At 38.2% G+C, this 17,407-nt stretch overlaps 2 protein-coding genes across 2 annotated transcripts in view; one reads left to right on the top strand and one right to left on the bottom strand.

The window, feature by feature from the left end:
• LOC133419370 (arf-GAP with dual PH domain-containing protein 1-like) overlaps positions 1-5,935 on the bottom strand; it is a 40,660-nt gene extending 34,725 nt beyond the window's left edge. Inside the window, exon 1 of the mRNA XM_061708506.1 lies at positions 5,627-5,935. Within this exon, the coding sequence (XP_061564490.1) occupies positions 5,627-5,720 (94 nt within the window). The 5' untranslated portion in view covers positions 5,721-5,935. The remainder of the gene's footprint in view (positions 1-5,626) is intronic.
• Positions 5,936-8,950: 3,015 nt separating this feature from the next.
• Positions 8,951-13,636, top strand: LOC133418853 (cytochrome c oxidase assembly protein COX19). Its single transcript, XM_061707727.1, has 3 exons — positions 8,951-9,170; positions 11,580-11,691; positions 11,772-13,636. Exons 1-3 carry the CDS (start codon positions 9,089-9,091, stop codon positions 11,863-11,865), a joined length of 288 nt encoding a protein of 95 aa, XP_061563711.1. The 5' UTR covers positions 8,951-9,088; the 3' UTR covers positions 11,866-13,636.
• The last annotated feature ends 3,771 nt before the right edge of the window (positions 13,637-17,407 follow it).

A 17,407-nucleotide genomic window follows, 5' to 3' on the forward strand; every position in this document is an offset into this window, starting at 1 on the left:
GTTTTCACGTCTGAAATGGAATCGAGTCTGGTGATTATGAAAGCGAACATGGAAGCCGTTGATCACAGTTCATCACAATAATGCCTCGGCAGAACCTGTAATTTAAGTACCTTGTTAAAGGGGTTCTTGAGGAATATGAGAACAGAAAGAAACCACTTCACAACTTTCCCATCACTTTCACCAGAACTGTCATATAATCTTGCAGACTCCTTTCACAGAAGCGCTGCACAAAACATCTGTCCCACTTAAGCTTCAGAGAGGGAATTCAATACTGTCATGATTGTAAAACTTTCGACCGGGTGAAATTTATTGCCAATGTTTCCCACAAGGCAAACTGTTCCACAACCATCCATCTTCATCCCCAACCAAACCTCATAATCTGCAAAACTACACTCGCAGGCCTGTGATACTTCATTTGATGAATAAATGGAAACTACCAATTTCAACTGTGACTCCAAAGAAATCCAACTTTCATTTCCATGTTACACTAAATGTGGAGTTTCTGCAGTAGGTACGCGCACTTGTAGAAATGGTCACGATTCAACACCATTATCACATTCCTCTAATCGCTGTGATGGTAAACATGCAGTAGATCAGCATTCTGATAGGATCATTAAAGCTTTCTCTACGGTCCTCATGAAATGTTAGTGACAAAATACCACAAAAAATCCAAAACATGAGCTTCTTTTTGTGCACATGTGCACATTTCTCTTGATGGCAGCCAGTTTTAGAGACTGGAGTTGACTACATACCCTTCTTCTTCAAGGTGTGCCCCTCGAGATGGTCTTACAGCTTTGCACTTACATGCAAACATCAAGTTGGAGCAAAATAACACTTGATATGCTGTGTGATACACCACAAGATTCAGGTATACAATTTAGGGTCGCGCAATTAATTGAATTGATTTTAATTGTGGCTCCCAGTGATCACAAAATAATACAATTAAGGAGAAAAATCTATTATTTTTTCACATTTTCAGACTTTCAGTCTTGTATTAGGAATAATGTGCACACTTAGGGCACAGAGTCCAGTTGACCATGGGTGAGTGATTCCCAAGTAATATCAAGGTCACATTGCTGTTTCTGGCCAAAAACCTTAAAGGGATTCTTGAGACAGTTGCCAGCATTTGCTCTGTTGGCCGCAATTTAAGTTTGATAAATGCAGTGGGGTTCAGAAGTCAGGGGATAATGGTTTTCAAATAACTGCAAGTTCAATGTTGACCCAAATAATCATGTTTCATGACTGTGTCAGCTGATAAGGGACACACAGGATTTTCAAAGTAGAATTGTTGCACTTTTGTAGTGCAGGTTCATTCAGTGCATTGGTTCGTATACAGACCGGTGGGCATTGTTGTTGCATCATTTATACTTGGTTAACACAATGTCCTGAGGTATTGAAGGAGTGTTTGTGACATATTCTGGTCAAAATACCACAGAGATAGCGCAGAACGGCATCCTTTTCAGCAAATTTTTACAGCTGTGGCCATAGCTGTTGTTTTTAGGGGGGAGGAGTCAACTACTTGAGTCGAATCTGCCCCTTTTTAAATTTTGAAATAGGAACTACGGTTTTGCACATTCCCCTTTTAAAGACCAGCTAATGCTGCCAAGTGTGAACTTCGGTGGATAAAAACAATGCAAAGGCTAGATTATTCTGATTATTCTGATTCTGATCCGGGTCTGTGATGTCACAGAATCCTGCAAAACTGAAACAACTCACTGAATGACATCCTGCTCAGATTGCAGTATATACCCCATTGCTTACACATATCTAATCAGATCCAAACCGACCTATTTACAATGTATATAATAAAAAATCAAATATGTTCTGTGACTTTGTTGACATCCCCTTATGTATGGGGTTGCTATGGTAGCCAATACACAAAGAGCTGATGTAGACAAACCAAAATGGTGGTGAACTTGGCTCTGCCATCACAAATGATTAGAGGAAGCCGTGGTGCAAATGTTCTATAAGCTAGACAGCATCATAGATAGAGGAGGCTAATATGTGCAGCTTTATTCAGATCATCCGTGGACTGTTGTATTAGTTCTGAAACTCTTTGCCATGTCAAAATGATGGGTCACAGCAGAAAGAACTATGTTGTTTTTATCCTCTCAAATTGTCATTACCTTCACAGATCATTTCTACTGACTTCTGTGCATTCATGTATGCGTCAAAAACTCTATTCAGTCCTTCAACCACCTCGCTAAACTGTGACATCACTGTGAAAGTCCTCGTTCCGAAGAATTTTCCTGAGACGATTTGAACATTTTCAACTCATAGAGTTGGTACTTTTAATTATTTGACGATGTAGTTAAACTGTAATGACTACAAATGTAGTCCTTAACAATAATAGGTTCTCTCTCAGGGAGGGAATGGGTTGGTGTCAGTAACATTAGCACTGTTAGCATTATCAATGAGCCAACACATCTGTAGTAACTTCCTTGCGTTGAAGACCAGGGGCCATATTTCAAACAAGCTGACAAAGGACACGTGAAAATGAGATATCACTGTGGTAAAAGTACTCGTGAAATGAATAGTCCACAGCTAAACAGCCGTAGGTCCATTTTTAGGTGGTAATGGAGTGTAAATTCTCTTTAGGTTAAAACACCCTGGACCATGTCATTCCACTCTTCCTTAAATGAAGGTAAAACAATACAAAAATGTATATTAATTATATATATATATATATATATATATATATATATATATATATATATATATATATTTAATTATAAGAGCAAAATGTTGTTAATAGCTTCTGTTCCTACTGAAAGCAGAGTCTACCACGTTATATTTCCTCTTTAACGACAGGGTTGTCTAAAATGTTAGTCTGCCAGGGACGGGTCAGTAATACTTTGGTTTTGATGCCAGGACCAGACCTAAAGTAAATGCTTCCAAAAAGGTGTATAAGTATATTGGGATTTGAATCACCATTTATCATACAGTAAGTATTGATTTAATGGCATGTGGTTAGCCAAGAGAGCGTAGGAGAACGTCCAGATGTTGCATGTTAATCACAGTACAAAGCTATAATTGATGTGAAAGGAAGAAAAGGCCCTGAAAATGACTTCCAACAAATTATACATGCAGTATTTTTACTAAATAATCAGCCATCCACAAATCAGCAATAACAGTAGGCTAAAAAACTCAAGCTCAAAAAACTGAGAAAATGTTCATCTGGTGGATGGAAATACCTGGAAGTTGCCAATGTTTCAAACTGGCCAACACATGGCCTTTTGACTATTTAGACTCTACAAATATGGCTCTCTATGGAAGTAAATTTTGCCCATCTCTGGGTTAAAACTATATGAATCAAAGCAGTTTTTAGTTAGAAAGAAATATACATTTTTAGCATAATAGTGGTTGACGTTATAGCCACGTAAGCATGTAGCGACATCAGAGTACACGTCTAAATAAACCTCTAACAAGACTCAAATATGTCAATCTATAGTGTGGGCATGGTCCCTGCAGATGAACCAAGTTAAGTTTCACTCTGTATGTGTTAAAGACGTACATAGAAGAGTGTTTTTTTGTCGTTTTTTTTTTTATCCATACATATTTACAACGGATGCTGGTGGAAGTACTGTCAATAGATACTTTGTACAAAAGGAAGACACTTTTGCTGTTTTTGTCTTAAATATATATGTATGTATATATGTACACACACACATACAAATCCTGTTCTATGGAAGCAATAGACCTACGGTTGATTTAACTCTGCAATATTCTTCTGAAGGTGCCGTGTTGTGAATAATGCACAAGTGAGCAGACGGTTCAGATTGAGACACGAATCTGTGAAAACCTAATTGAAATCACTTTTCATTTATTTTTTGGTTGCATTTACTGTGGTTTCTGGCTGCTTGTGAGGAAATCTGTCAAGATGCATTTTGGGTATGCTGCTAATTAGATTTGGGCAGGCAGTCTGAACAGAGTTCAGTAAACAGGATTCTGTTATGTTGGAGATTGTTTGAATTTGTTTGTCACTTTAGACATCCAAATCTATTATTTCAAGCACAGGAATAAAATCTTCATAAAATCTCCCTTTTTAAATCTGTTCCGTGGCTTCTGCTATCATTAGTTGAGTTGTGTTGTGATATTTTGACTCCAGAGAGGTTTTAAAAAAACAAAACAAAACACATAGCCTATTTGACAGCTGATGTAGTCAACACAGACAGCAAGAAAATATTTCCTTTACTTGCTTCATCCGGATCAGGGTTGAGGGGCTGCTGAAGCTGTCATAAGTGAGAGGAAGGGTACTCCCTGAACAGGTGGCTCGCTCATCACAACGCATAAAAAAAACGCATCTTCAATTCTCATCTTCTACTGACCAGCTCTCAGACAAAACTGTGCTATCCTGCGAGGACGGGCTCTGGGGAGCTGCTCTGCTGCCGCCAGTCCTCACCGGAGCTGCAATGAAGGCCAAGGAACAGGCATCCTGGGTGGGCTGGGCTCCAAGCGCTGGGCGTTGGGCCCACACTGGAGCCACTTACCGCTTTACTGCCATCTCAGTTAGGAGAAGTATTGAAAGAGGGGGATGCAGAAATACAAAAAAATAACTGTGAAAGAAAGGATGGAGAGGTGGGGAAATAGAAAAAGCTTTTGAAAATGATTTAAACTCCACCTTTTTAACTATGAATCTATCTCGCTCTCAGATCCGCCATGTTTGTCATCAACGGGAATTTATCTTTCTTTCTTTCTTTCTTTCTTTCTTTCTTTCTTTCTTTCTTTCTTTCTTTCTTTCTTTCTTTCTTTCTTTCTTTCTTTCTTTCTTTCTTTCTTTCTTTCTTTCCTTCCTTCCTTCCTTCCTTCCTTCCTTCCTTCCTTCTGTTTTCCCTTTTCCCTTCCTTCCTCCTTTCCTCTTTCTCTTTCCTTCCTTCTTCCCTTCCTCTTTTCTACCTTCCTTCCTCCTTTCCTTGTTTTCTCCCTTCCTTCTCCCCTTTCCTTCCTTCCTTCCTTCCTTCCTTTCTTCCTTCTTTCTTTTTTCCCCTTCCTTCCTTCTTTCCTCCTTCCTTCCTTCCTTCCTTCCTTCCTTCCTTCCTTCCTTCCTTCCTTCCTTCCTTCCTTCCTTCCTTCCTTCCTTCCTTCCTTCCTTCCTTCCAAAAATCAGCTTTACACAAAAACATCATCAACGGGAATTTATCGTCATGACAAATTCTTATTGTGAGGAATTTTTTTGACGGTATATTGTGAACGGTAAAATATCGCCCATTCCTATTGAACACCCAGTTCTTTATAGAGCTATGTCACCTCTTGAAGTGAAAAGCGGGATTTTAAAATGACAGGTAATGAGTGAACAAGTCTCTGTTGCTGATAATCTATAATAACAGCAGAGCAAACACACAGTGAGACATGAGTGTTTTATGGTTTTATATCACACTCCCATCCAAAGTCCAGTCTGTTAGGCCTGATTCTCCCAGTTTCCATGCAGGCCAGGGTCATCCTATATGGACCAGAGTCCCTGGAACTGGTCATCTCCTGAGGAGCTGCTCCTGAGGGCCCGGCGGTCTCCTCCTGCCCCCCGGAGCGCATCAGCCCCGCATCAGCCTCACATGCACCGGTGAGTCTGCAGCAGCTGCTGCTGCAGCTCCGGGAGGACCAGGCTCTGTCTGGCCGCGGCGCTGCTTACCTGGATTACCGCAGTCCGCGCACGTCTCGTTTCCAGGTCCGGCCAGCACGTCCTGCAGCAGCAGCAGCTTGTCCCCCTTCGCTTCCAGCGCCATGGTGCGGTTTATCCGTCCAGCCTCGCCGCGGTGGGAAGAAGGAGCCCGTCCAAGAACATCCGCCGCCCGCCGGCCTCACCTGCTGTCACCCCCCGAGAATGAGGACAGAGGAGAGGAGAGGAGAGGACTGGTCCCGACTGAATGATCCCTGCAGACTAATGTGTGTCTTTGTTCCGCTCTGATGGCTCTGGTACCAAGTCTCGCTGAGCGCATAGTAATAAAGCTCCTCTCCTCGCTCCTCACACCTTCCCTTGTACAAGTGAGACATCCAGCGGCCCAGAACACAAGTCACATCTTCAGAACAGTCTACATGTAGCGGTCCTCTCGTGGTATAGGTAAACGAGAAGAGGGCTTCTGAGTTATTTTAATTAACTCTGAATAACTTAAAATTCATTATTCCGGATCTCTTTTAAATTAGCTAATAAAAGCTCCGACTGTTTTAAAACCACACTATCATGAACTTACTTTTTAAATGCAGTTTTTACCCGAAATCTAACGTATTAGACCTTTTTTAAAGTTCAGTTTTACTGTAGTAATTACCTATTTGTACCCAAATGGAACCTCTAAGTACTAAGTAGGCAATCCAAAAAAATCACAACAGTCAGTGTTTATAAAAAAAAAATGAATCAATCATGTATTAATGATTACTGCAACGATTAGTGCAAATGTTGTGTAAACAAACGAAAATAGTAAAATGTAAAGAATAGTAAATGTGCTGTAAACACTGTAGGTTGAAAACCTTAAATGAGAAATACCCCTATTCTTTCAGGAATAATAATTAATACTCAAAAGTGTTGTTTTTGCTCAATACCAAAAATAATAAATACCTTTTCAAAAGTTATTATTGTAATGTAACAGAAATCACACTTGTAATTTACCCTACAAGTCCTAAAGTAAACCTATTCTAAGTTGTGGGCCCACACACTCACACACACACTCACACACACACTCACTCACACAAAGACACAGTCCACTAAAAGCCGGCTGAGTTCCCCCCAAAACCTTTAGTTGCAGGCCTGTTCGTTGCTTGTGAGTGGTGTGGCCTCAAACCAGAATGGCTCCTTCAGTCCTCGGTGAGCAAAGTATATGGACGATGCTTTCTGCGTACATCAGTGGCGGCTGGTGCTAAAAAATGTTTGGGGGGGCGCAATTGACCTTGGCATACATAGGGGTGTAACGGTACACAGAAGTCACTTTTAGGTACAAGCTTGGTACAATGGGGAAAAAAGAAAGGTAGACAATAATATTTTGGTCCTTTAATTTTGAAAAATTTAAACATCCAACAATGGATTATTGGTCATAAGTTTTAGTGAAGCAGTTCAATTATGCTGCAGTGGAAAAAGAAAACTGAACATAAAGTAGGGGTTTAACATTTCAACAAGTCCACTGTTATTTTGTATTGTTTTTTTTTCTTCTTGGTTTGGGTTCAGTTTATTTTTACACATTAGAGAGAAGAAAAACATTTCCATTGTTTTGTCTGAAATGTACATTATTTGAAAAGATAGCGTTCCTTTCTTTCAGATATTTGATCAACAAATATTTCAAAAGCAAGTGTTATTTAATTTATTTAAAACAAACATAAAAATCTGGTTTGTGTAGTTGAGTTTGATTTTCTAAAAAGCTTCCACTGGATTCTGTTTGACCGGCAACCGTAGGCTATAAAATAAAATAAAAATTTGGAACCAAATAAATATTTAAACAACATTTAATTACGATTGACAGTCACCTAAAGACTGAAATAAAAACCTTCTTTTGATAATTATTTGCATCTTACATGTTTTTTATTTTATTTTTATTTTCCATCTCTTGATTTGATGGGGGCGGCGCCCTAGCGCCCTCTACTGACCAGCCACCACTGCTACACATCACTAACATGTGGCACATTTCACGTTGTTATGACCAAAATCAAAGTAGTGTGTAGTAGTCTTAATTTATTCCACCGTGAGAAATGAGCTGAATTAGAGCCTTATGGGTTTCTTTCTTTTTTTAACTATGACACACTCGTAGGGTTCCTTCTATACATGTAAAACCAAAAGACCATCTGTAGGCATGCATCAGTATGAGACACATAAAGACAAAAAAGGCTATATTTAGTTACGTTAATGTTCAAATTAAGGACTTGCAGTTGTTTTGTGTAGTCTACCTAACATCAGTTATAGTGAAGTTACTCAAAATATGGGTGTCCCTCTCCACATTTCACTGTTAATCCATAAAAATAGTCCAACATCATTTTCGTTCATGGGGACCCCATGGGGACACACATATATAAAAAAGCCTGTTTTTTTCCCTTTTAAATGGTGCCACATTTGTAAGCAACAATGCATTGTGGGATGATCAGCAGACACAAAGGTGCTTCTTTTTTTGCTCTGTTTGTAATTCTGTTTTCTGACTTTAATGACTAAATGGTAAACTAATTATTATTACTTTTTTTTACTTTGCTTTAGGCAAAATAATAATGTGTAATACAGTACAATGGTGTCACTAAATCAGGGGGATGTAAACACAAGCAAAAAAAAAAAAACAAACAAACATAAAAAACAAAGAAGTCAATAAGAGAATAAAGTAATAAAATACATTTTAAAGCACAAAAAGAGTCTTATATTGAACAACCTTCTTATTACTATTGTTTCTGTAGATAAATACTGTTCAATGTCTGTTTAAAGCGCAGTTAAGTTTGGTTTTTAATTTTTTTAATTTTGACTTATGAATGTAGTATTTTAATTAGATTAATCAGGTACAACTAGAGAGGAGAGATCTCTGCTGTTGTACAATCCAGACAAAATATTTTCCCATTTGATGATGCAATGCCTAAATAAACGAATAAAGCTTTCTGTTTCGTCCCCACAAAAAGCACAAATGATATGAATCTCTTTAAATCTTTTGCAAATAATAATTGGTAGGATAACGTTTAAAGATATTTCTTGAATCTCCTTTGTTAAAATATATTCTGTGGTAACAGTCATACTTTTCTTTTTCTTTTCTCTACTTTTTTTTATGTTTTACGATTTTTATTAGGGAATTATAGATTATTTACATTTTCGATGAAATATAATAGTTGGTCAGTAATCCAACATACATAAATATACATATATATATATACATATATTGTCGCAAATGGTAGTCTTTTTTTCTTTTTTTTAATGAAAAGTTATTTTTACTAGTTTCAACAGAATATAAAGATATTACTAACCTATCGATCATCGATGTGATCCACTCGATTGCTCGTGTCTGCCCACCGCGACACCCAAACACAGCGTCGTATTTCTGCGACAGCGAGGTTACATCAGGGACTCTGGCGTTTTCCCGAATATTCTCAACATTTTATATCTTATTTCATACCAAGCGAGTTTTAAAACGCACACATAAACATGTCCACTGCTATGAACTTCAGCTCGAAGAGTTTTAAGCCTCGGGCTCCGGACAAAGGCTCTTTCCCTCTGGATCATTTTGGTGAGTTGAGATTGTCCGCCTCCTTATCTTTTATACATTTATTATCACTATTTACAATAACGATTCGACGGATTTTTGCATCTACTTAAAGTTGTTATTTATCATAATATAATTTACTTGTGAAAATCCTGTAGAAATAGCGAATGTTCCTGTAAAAAAAGCCTCGTCTTTGCAGTTGTGTTATACACATTTTATCAGAATATTATGAGAAATGCCATCAAACAATCAGAATCAAGGAGAAGTTAAGTACACTTTAACTCACAATAGTGAAGAGATCGATCTATAACCTGCCAATAAGTTAGTCCACCTTTGATCTTTAATATTTCTGTACAATGTCTGGATCAATGTGACCTCTCCTGATCCACTGTGACAGCTAGACACCAACAAATATGTTAGTATTACTAGACTACACTGAGTTCTGTTATTGAACTAACACACACACATCACAGGCCTGGATGATGAACACTAAGCATGATCACCTGCTCTGGTTTTTAATCCAGTAAACTAGTCACTCTGGAAGAGGCAAACTAGGGATTATTAGAACACACGACCTTCTTATAGGCAAGGCAAGTTTATTTGTATAGCACAATTCAACACAAGGTAACTCAAAGTGCTTTACATCAACATTAAAAGCGGCATGACACAATTAAACAGAAAATAATAAATACAATGATAAGAAAAGAGGTAAAATAATAAACAGCACAAGTTGTTAAAAAGTAAGGGCAGTAGAGTACAGCAGGTAAGTATTTAATTTTTATGGAACAGTCTCCCTGACCATCTAAGGGCGGCACAGACACTGGACTCGTTTAAAGACTGGCCTAAAAACCTTTTTTATTCAGTAAGGTGTTTTTAAGTTGAGTTTTATGACTTATTGTTGTTAGTTTTAACTATGTACTGGCTCTGTGGCACTCTGAGATTTTTGGATGAAGAGTGCCTTACAAATAGAATGCATTATTATTATTATTATTATTATTATTATTATTATTATTATTATTATTATTATTATTATTATTATTATTATTATTATTATTATTATTATTATTATTATTATTATTATTATTATTATTATTATTTTATTTTTTAAGTTAATTTAAGTTTCAGTAAACAGTAATGTTTTTAGGCCTGATTTAAAGGAGCTGACAGTGTGAGCAGACCTCAGGTCTACAGGAAGTTTGTTCCACCGGTGAGGAGCAGAATAACTGAACGCTGCCTCACCTTGCTTGGTTCTGGTTCTGGAACCACAACAAACCAGATCCAGATGAACCTCAGGGGTCTGGGAGCTTCATAGGAACTAACAGATCAACCATGTATTTTGGTCCAAGACCATTCAGGTCTTTGTAGACCAGCAGTAAGATTTTAAACTCTATCCTTTGACTCACTGGAAGCCAGTGTAGTGATTTCATGACCGGTGTAATGTGGTCCAGTTTCCTGGTGTTTGTAAGGACTCTGGCAGCAGCGTTCTGGATCAGCTGCAGCTGCCTGATTGATTTCTTGTTACGGCCTGTAAAGATGCCATTGCAATAATACAACCTACTGAAAATAAATGCATTAAAAAGTTTTTCCATGTCTTGTTTAGGCAGAATCCCCTTAATTCTAGCAATGTTTTTTAGGTGGTAATAGGCAGATTTAGGGATAAACTTTAGATGGCTGTTGAAGTTCAGGTCCGAATCAATAATTACACCAAGATTTCTGGCTTGATTTGTAGCTGTCAATGACATGGAGCCAAGGTGAGCACTGATCTTTTCCCTTTAATTTTTAGGGCCAAAAATGATCACCTCTGTCTTTTCTGCATTATACTGATCCAAAGCAAACTGAGGTCCCTTTTTATAAAGATGAATTGTCTTTAAAAGGTACATACTTTGACTTTCAGCATCTAACTCTGTCTGACAGGGTTGTTTGTGAACTTGGAAGCTTCATTTGGTTTTTGATAATTTATTACCTTCTGAAACTGGAGTACTTTTCTACTGTAAAGCTCTTTGTTCAGTTCAGGTTGTATAGATGTTTTTTGAAGGATTCACATCAGAAGAAAATAAAGAAGAAAAGCAACTGTTCTTGCTGAATACCCGTTGTTGTTCTAATTTTATGCTCCCAAACGGGGGAGTAATATTTAAAAAAATAATTTATTTGTCTTTCTTGTGAGATGCTGTCTTAAGTCACAGTCGGTATGTAGGGAGTTCACAAGTAGATTTGACTTTGTTTTCAGGAAGTACAAGCCATAAAGCAGCGTAGACATTATCTGGTTCATTAGGTGGCATCAGAAAAGGTGTGGCTGGGAAACCTGTCTCCCAGATTAACCTCATGAACCTTAACCTCACCCAAGATCATTGAATGGACAAAAAATGTTTAGCACAATACAATACACCTACCCAGGCAGACATTCAGGCTGACTTTGTTGTACTATTGTTACAGGAGAGTGTACCGGCTTCAAAGAGAAGTTTATGAAGTGCCTGAGGGAGAACAGCTTCGACAACTCTGTGTGCCGACTGCAGTCTAAAGATTACCTGGAATGCAGGATGGACCAGTAAGACGGCCGGACACAGAGGCTGCTCGCCGTAGATGTTACTGTCAACTGACATTTCCTTGTCATCTTGTATCTTCCAGTCAACTCATGACCAAGGAGCCTCTGGAGAAACTGGGATTCAAAGACTTGATGGACCCTCCTTCCGATCAAGATAACAGAGACACCAAACCCTGATGTGCGGCTGTTTCCGTCTGCATCCAGTGGTGCTCTGAACTTATCCAACAGTTTATTGTCAATAAGTCGTATGCATTTGCGCTCCAAATGCACATGGAAAGCAAATACTGCTGTAAAGGTGGAGTAGAAGAAGAACAGCTTAAAGGGCCGGGTGCAGCCCTGCAGGAGAACTTTGATTTGTGGCTTTAGAGTGGGACTGCAGAGTGCAAACCAACTCAAAATCATGGATAAATATGTATTGCAATTTTACTTTTAGTTAACAATAAATCTTTGTGATTTAAGAAGTTATCTCAAAGCATTTGATGCAGTCGTTTTGATATGAGTTATATACTTATTGCTCGGATTCACATGAAAAGTCATTGCGTGGTATTTTACTGATAAACCAGATAGTTTCACGTTCAACTACATGCAGTTCAATTCGGAGTTCAGCTCAAATCGTACAGAAGAGTGAAAAAGCATTGACCCCTTGAGTTTTGGCAATTTCTATTTGTAAAGCAATATTTTATCCATGTCTTTACTTTGATGGTTAAGGAGAAATTGCCTCAAAGGTAGAAATAATCAGAAACATACAATTTTAAAGGTAGCGATTAAAGCGATTTGTGGACGACTTCATGTCTACTAATATTTGAAACAAAACTTCAGGACACAGGGTGCCCTGCTCCTCCTTCTCAAGAAAACGCCCGGTCATGGACTCTGTCAAGCCTCTTGCCCCCTCGCTCCGTGTGCACAAACACAGACCCTCCCCCTTTCCGTGTCTGGCTGGAGTAATTTGTTTGTTATGGTTTGGGGGTCAGGCTGCTCTGTTTCCAATCTGGATTCAGAAATGAGTCAGAAGACTTTTTTTTTTCTGCATACCCATGAGATGAGCAGCTAGCAGATGGTCAGGAGATTTTCACTAAATGTTAAAAAGCTTAGAATTGCATACCCTGCCTTTTAAATTGTATTTCTGTAACTCTGTGTTGAAGTGCTTGACTAAGGTCTCCTAAAGTAAAGCTTTAATCTTTGGTGGAAATTAAAGAGAGAGATTGTATGCCCTAGGTGTATTTAATAATTAAATAAAACAAATATGAATGTATTATTATTTATTTAATGACTGTCAATGCTGGGCCCCTCACTCCGAGTAATACAACTCATGAGATCAGGAGCTTCTGAAATACCTGCCAGGATGTCCTTTATGTAACAACAGAAGCAAAACCCTCTCAAGTTGTACAAACATGAGAAGTTGACGGCCGTGTTTTCTTTGGAGTAAGCTGTTAATCTTGTATATTATGTATTGTCATGTCCACTTGTATAAGTTTGAAAGATAATGATTCTCCCAAAAACTTTATTTACATCATTAACTGTATTTATAGAAACAAAACTGAAATGTTGATGCCAATAGGTAGAAAACTAATTTCAGTGTTACATTTACATAGGATGCATCGTCATACTGGAAGTTGGAGGGGTTTCAAAGGATCTGGCAACATATGTTTCTCTGGATTTATGATTTATGAAAACTTTCCACATTCCTGAAATTTTACTTACTTGCTTTAGTCTTTGGAATCTGTTTTTGTGCCACAAGGTTCTTGTGTCCAGTGGGTCTAACTGACAAAAATTGATTCAAGTGTTAAACATTTGGGCAATTCTAAGTACCCCCTCACTTCTCCCACAGTATTTAAAAGTGTAAGTTGCAGCCAAGGACTTGATCAATTAATAATAAGCAGGTTTCCTGAAAATTTCAATGGCATATGGACAAGTTAATGCTCCACCCAATCTGTGGTTAATAAAGAAAAAAAAATGAATAAAGCAATCCGACCCCTCGTGGTCAGTCGATGCACTGCACATTTTCTGACTTCATGGCCAAATATAGCCACATATTGCAAAGAAAGTGATTCATGAGACGGGAAATGAAAGCTATAATAGAGCTCACAAAGAGAAATTAAATTGTTAACCCTGAATAACTACTTCCACTCACTTTCCTGCATATTGTAAGTTACGTTTCTGGACTAAGACAATACACTTTTTCTTAGCTTCAAAGTTACAAACTCATGCATGCCCACAGACAATGGAGATTCCAAGTCATGTAGCACAATTAAGACTGAATACACATTTCTCTCCTTTTTCTTTATTATTTTATAAGGCAGATTAAGATTCCAGCAAAGGTACGATGTATATAACTTTTTGCTCGGATGCAGATCTGTGGTGGTAGCTGTGAGGTCAGTGAAAGCCTTTCAGAAGATTTGGCAGGTTATCCCTCTCTGTTGAAGAAACAGGTGAATCAGTAAATTCACTCAAGGAAAAGAAGAAAAAAAATCTCACATGGATGTTGCACTTACATTTGCGAGTTTTTGGAGCCTTTGTGGCAGCCAGTAGGCATCTGGGGCCACGCAGTATGCTTTCTTTGTGACAGTGATGAAACTGTTGAAAAGAACAGGCACAACGACACAACGATTAAAATACACACTAACAATAGATTTCACCTTAGTGCAGATGCAAACAGTTTGCATCTGCAGTTCCTGTCTTTCAGCCACTTGTTTTTAAATGTTCAAAACGTACACGTGTTTATCCACACAAGCCAATGTCCAAGTTCTAGGCCTTCCGCCACTAAATAATGTCCCTTACTTGTTACAAAACCAGAACAATAGGATACAGTCTGAGTTCATATAGATCCGCTTTTACTGAAACACCGAGGTTTGTCTTTGGTTTGTGCTTGTTTGAGCATTTAGAGTTGAGCTAGAGTGAGCATGTAGTTGTCACAAAAACAACTCTACAGTTTTGGATAAAAATAAAAAAAAGTGGATTCAAATGTCATGTTAGCATGGGAAGAATGTGAGCTACATAAATATTATCAAGTAGTCTTTTACTAAGATTTTTTTTAAATTAAATTTATGTTTCTCAAATAATCATAACTGGGAAATAAAAGCCATGTAAAAAGTTGCAGCTCATACCAACTTTTGATGACAATATTGACCGAAACATAAAAATGCACTTACGAGCATTAAAGCTTTCCTTTCAATACTTACAGGTATGCGTGTTTGTTACAATGAAAAACTGCGTTTGGCCTCAGCTCATAGCAGATTTGAACTTGTTCCCTGATGCGAGCCCGTGAAACTGCCACACAGCAGATGGGGTGGTCTAGCTGGTGCGCAATCCCTTCAAAAGCACGCAGAGAAGAAGAAAACACGATCCATAAATGTGTTTTCTGTGAGGCAGTGCTTTGTTTGAAGTTCCTTCTATTCTTCAACCCAGATTTATATGTTATATCTAATGTAGCTCATCAGCATTTATTCAGTTACCATTAACAGACAACTGTTTAAGGCCAAACTCACCTTGTGCAAGAAGAAAAAGCAAAGTAAAAGCCAGTCCACAGACACCAGAGTGAGACATCTTTGGTTTGTGGAGTAGAAACCAGGTGAACGGAGATCTTTTCCCAGCTGTAATTATCCTCGTCTTTCAGAGTCACAGAAGACGAACGATAACGGGCTGAATTTCCCACTGACAGTCTTGTGTATAAACCCACATCAGGAAATGTACATCCCTTATAAACCTTTCCACAGCCAGAATTTGTGACATTTTGGCTGGTTGGTCAATATTCAAATATGTCATTAGCACAGAGCTCCTCCCCAGGAGCAGAACTAGCAGGTCTAAAAACAAACAAATACAACCTTTTTACACCAAGTAAATACACAAATTACAACTCTGCCCTTGGTGAGAGGTGGAGGTGGAGCAGGAGGAGGAGAATAGATAGGGGTGATGATGTGCAAGAGATCTGAGATCTGGCATTTAATGTCCAAATGGATGTGTAATATCATGACACTTAGTGTCAAAAACTTGGTGTGTAAATGTATATTTATTTTATTATATTACTACTTATTACTGCTTTTTTTCTTATTATCAATATTACTGTGTCTCCTGTCTAATTGGTGCTGAAACTATAGTTTTCCTCCCTATGGGATTAATAAAGTTATAGATAATCTAGTGGCGGCAGTAGCCTTGGGCAGACACCTTACCCACTTTGCCCCGTGTGAATGTGTATGAATGTTTGGTGGTGGTCGGAGGGGCCGTTTGGCGCGATATGGCAGCCACGCTTCCGTCAGTCTGCCCCAGGGCAGCTGTGGCTACAAAACGTAGCTTACCACCACTGGTGAGAATGTGTATGAATGAATAATGGTCTCTGTAGGGCGCTATATAAAACCAAGCCATTATTATTATTATTATTATTAATCTTATCTATTCTTTTTTCCACCCATCCACTGATCATAAGACTTGGCCTGCTTTTAATTGAAAACTAGCCACTGGCTACACTGACTTTTCAAATTGCAGGCGATCAGAAATTGATGCTTTGCCAAAATATAGTTCCTTGTACGCCTATGTTTGTCAGATTCTTGCATCACATTACATGGCTTTTAGGTGTAGCAATCTTCTTCCAGCAGTTATGCTAAACTAGGCCAGCAGGGACTTGGCCAGACTTGGTTACTCAAAGAACAGCGAAGCGAAAGGTATTTACCCTCGTATCAAACTAATTCCTCGAATGGTATTGTAGCCCTTAAACCTAATCAAATGAAAACAGTCTGATCATCTTTGGAATCAACTTAAGAAATTGCTCTGATGGATTACAGCAATGACCTTGTTCCAGAAGGAAGTTTAGTAACTCTTGTGTGTGATCCAGCTGAAGGGCTTGTGAAACTTCATGTCCGGGTGTGTAACGGACGTTTTTCCTGCAGCCACCACACTTTCGCTTCTTACGACACGGTGCAACAGTTGATTTATTTATTTACTTTAAACAGGCATAGGCTGTATTGGCAAACTGTATTGCAGTTTTGTTAAAAGGTTTTAATTTGTGAGTGACATGATATAAACTACACATTTCTAATTTTTAATCATTTTATAATGTGACAATATATTCTGGAACAAGAACAATGTGTACAGCTTCTACATGAAAATAACTGAAAAAAGTAAAGAATGTAAAGATATTTATTATTTTCATTATTATTTCTTTGCTGAGGACATCGTGATGCTCCATCGTCATTTTGGTCGTGGTCGCCTCTTAGAACGTGTTGCAGGTTATTCCATTCTGTAGAGAAAACAGTTGGATAAAATAATTTACACCATTGCTGTGTTAGGTTTATGACATGAAAAATTCCTAAATTTTTATGAATCCAATATGAATGTGGGATTTACACTCTCTAGTATCTGGAGCCTTCGTGGCAGCCAGCTGGCCGTTGGATCCACACAGCGGTTTTCGTCTGAGATAGTGGTGAACCTATTGAAATGAACATGGCAAAATCAGCAAATAAACCAATACAGATAATTAAAGGGTTAGGGTTAGGCAAAACGTTGAGCGGCCCCTTTTTACTATGTCATACATTTTTCTTCTTCCCTCTACTTATTCTTTTGTATTTAGACCAAGTTTGAGGGCCACAGTTAAAAGAAAAAATGCAACAAAAAAAACACAGAAGAAAAAACTTAAAACAATTGGTTCAACAGGGATTGGTGTGGTATGTAGAACAGTTTTCATGAAAATCGCAGAAATGTTGGATTTGAAGCCCATAAGAAAAGAATG

This window comes from Cololabis saira, chromosome 19 (genome assembly GCF_033807715.1).
Source record: "Cololabis saira isolate AMF1-May2022 chromosome 19, fColSai1.1, whole genome shotgun sequence".
Classification (NCBI taxonomy): Eukaryota; Metazoa; Chordata; class Actinopteri; order Beloniformes; family Belonidae; genus Cololabis; species Cololabis saira.